The sequence below is a fragment of the Leptonychotes weddellii genome, unplaced genomic scaffold (assembly GCF_054177405.1).
Source record: "Leptonychotes weddellii isolate Sample4059 unplaced genomic scaffold, ASM5417740v2 HiC_scaffold_30857, whole genome shotgun sequence".
Classification (NCBI taxonomy): domain Eukaryota; kingdom Metazoa; phylum Chordata; class Mammalia; order Carnivora; family Phocidae; genus Leptonychotes; species Leptonychotes weddellii.
The window spans coordinates 1-1,481 of NW_027905278.1; the positions used below are offsets into that span (position 1 = coordinate 1).

General features: G+C 50.2%; 1 protein-coding gene across 1 annotated transcript; it reads right to left on the reverse strand.

Annotated features, from left to right (window-relative positions):
- Positions 1-340: 340 nt before the first annotated feature.
- CASP14 (caspase 14) lies at positions 341-1,475 on the reverse strand. The gene is made up of 4 exons (XM_081810641.1): positions 1,355-1,475; positions 1,032-1,257; positions 763-879; positions 341-584 (listed from the first exon to the last, which is right to left on the reverse strand). The coding sequence occupies exons 1-4, from the start codon at positions 1,406-1,408 to the stop codon at positions 427-429; spliced, it is 555 nt and encodes a 184-aa protein (XP_081666767.1). The 5' UTR covers positions 1,409-1,475; the 3' UTR covers positions 341-426.
- Positions 1,476-1,481: the final 6 nt, after the last annotated feature.

The following is a 1,481-nucleotide window of genomic DNA, read 5'->3' on the forward strand; positions in this document are numbered from 1 at the left end:
TGGAAAAATGTCTGTTCATGTCTTCTGCCCATTTCTTGATTGGATTCTTTGTTCTTTGGGTGTTGAGTTTGATGAGTTCTTTATAGATTTTGGATACTAGCCCTTTATCTGATATGTCATTTGCAAATATCTTCTCCCTCATTGGTTGGACATTCTTGTTATGTTTTTTCTAATCTACCATAAAAGCATATAACCATTAGAAGAAAAAAAAGTTTGTTCAACCAATGATTAAGCCTATAGTTTTTGTTTACAGAAATGTATCTGTATTTCATCTAAATTATCTCACATACTCTGACATTTGGAATTTCCTGCTTTAGGGAAACTCATTGCTAGGATGTGGGTGTCCTAGTTTCTGTGTTGGGACCTAGGTTGGATTTGGGGCTGGGGGCAGGAGAGGGGGAAAACGCAGACAGGTTTGGGAGAGGCTCAGCCTCCCTGCTTAGGCTGGGAGAGGGTTCCAGGTACCTTGTCCCAACTCACCTCTGTCAGAAGCTCCAGGATGGGTCCTCTCCTCTCTGTGAACACATCAACCAGGGTCTGGATGAAGCAGGAGCCCTCTTTGTTGTGTCTGTACGCGATGTACCCTAAGGATTCCAGAGAAGAGGGCTCAGGAGAGCTCCAACGGGAGTGGGAGGTTGGTGTATGTGGTGCAAGAGGCTGTGGAAAAGGGTGGGTCTTGGAGGAGCTCAGGGGTCAGGGGTCAGAAGTGGTGTGCATGGAGGAGGAGCAGGAGGCCACCCCATGTCAGGTGGGAGCTCATACCCTTTATGGTGGAGTAGACGTGGAGAATGTCTGTGTACGTTGGGATAGTCTCGGGACTGTCTTTTGTGATCATCACAATATCACCTCCACTTACTGTTTCACCGGGGTCCCTTTGTTCTGAAACATCAAGAAGAGGAAAGTCAGAGAAAAAGATGGGGAAAGGAGGTCATCATGAGACACAGTGGCAAACCAAGGCTTAGCTGGGGCTCTGGATCTAGGGTTAGGCTGGATTAGGAACACAAACGCCATGTTCTTGGCTTTGTCCCCACCTCCTCGACAGGCCTGCACGATGTACACCTTAGGCTTGGCTCTCAGGGCCCGGCAATTCTTGTTGTTCAGAACCTCGAAAAGGTTTTCCAGCTCCACCATTTGTCCATCCTCCCCCTTGAGGCGACCTTCCAACCCATGTGCCATGAGCACCACAAAAGCACAGCTGACGGGGTCATTCCGGGCATCCAAGGCCTGCTGAAAATTGTCCAGCTCTTCCTGGAATTGCTGGAGTGAGAAGAATGGCCAGACTCAGGGGTGGCCCCAGAGCCCACCTTCTGGTCCAGTCCTCTCCCTCATTGGCCTGGGGCTGGCAGCACAGTACCTGGGCAGTGGGGTCTCTCTTCATGGTGCTCTCAAATCCCAGCTGCCGGAACATGCGTTCCAGAGCATCCAGGTCTGCCTCTGAACCTTCCCGTGCTTTGGTGACGCACAGTGTCAGGGCTAAGCGG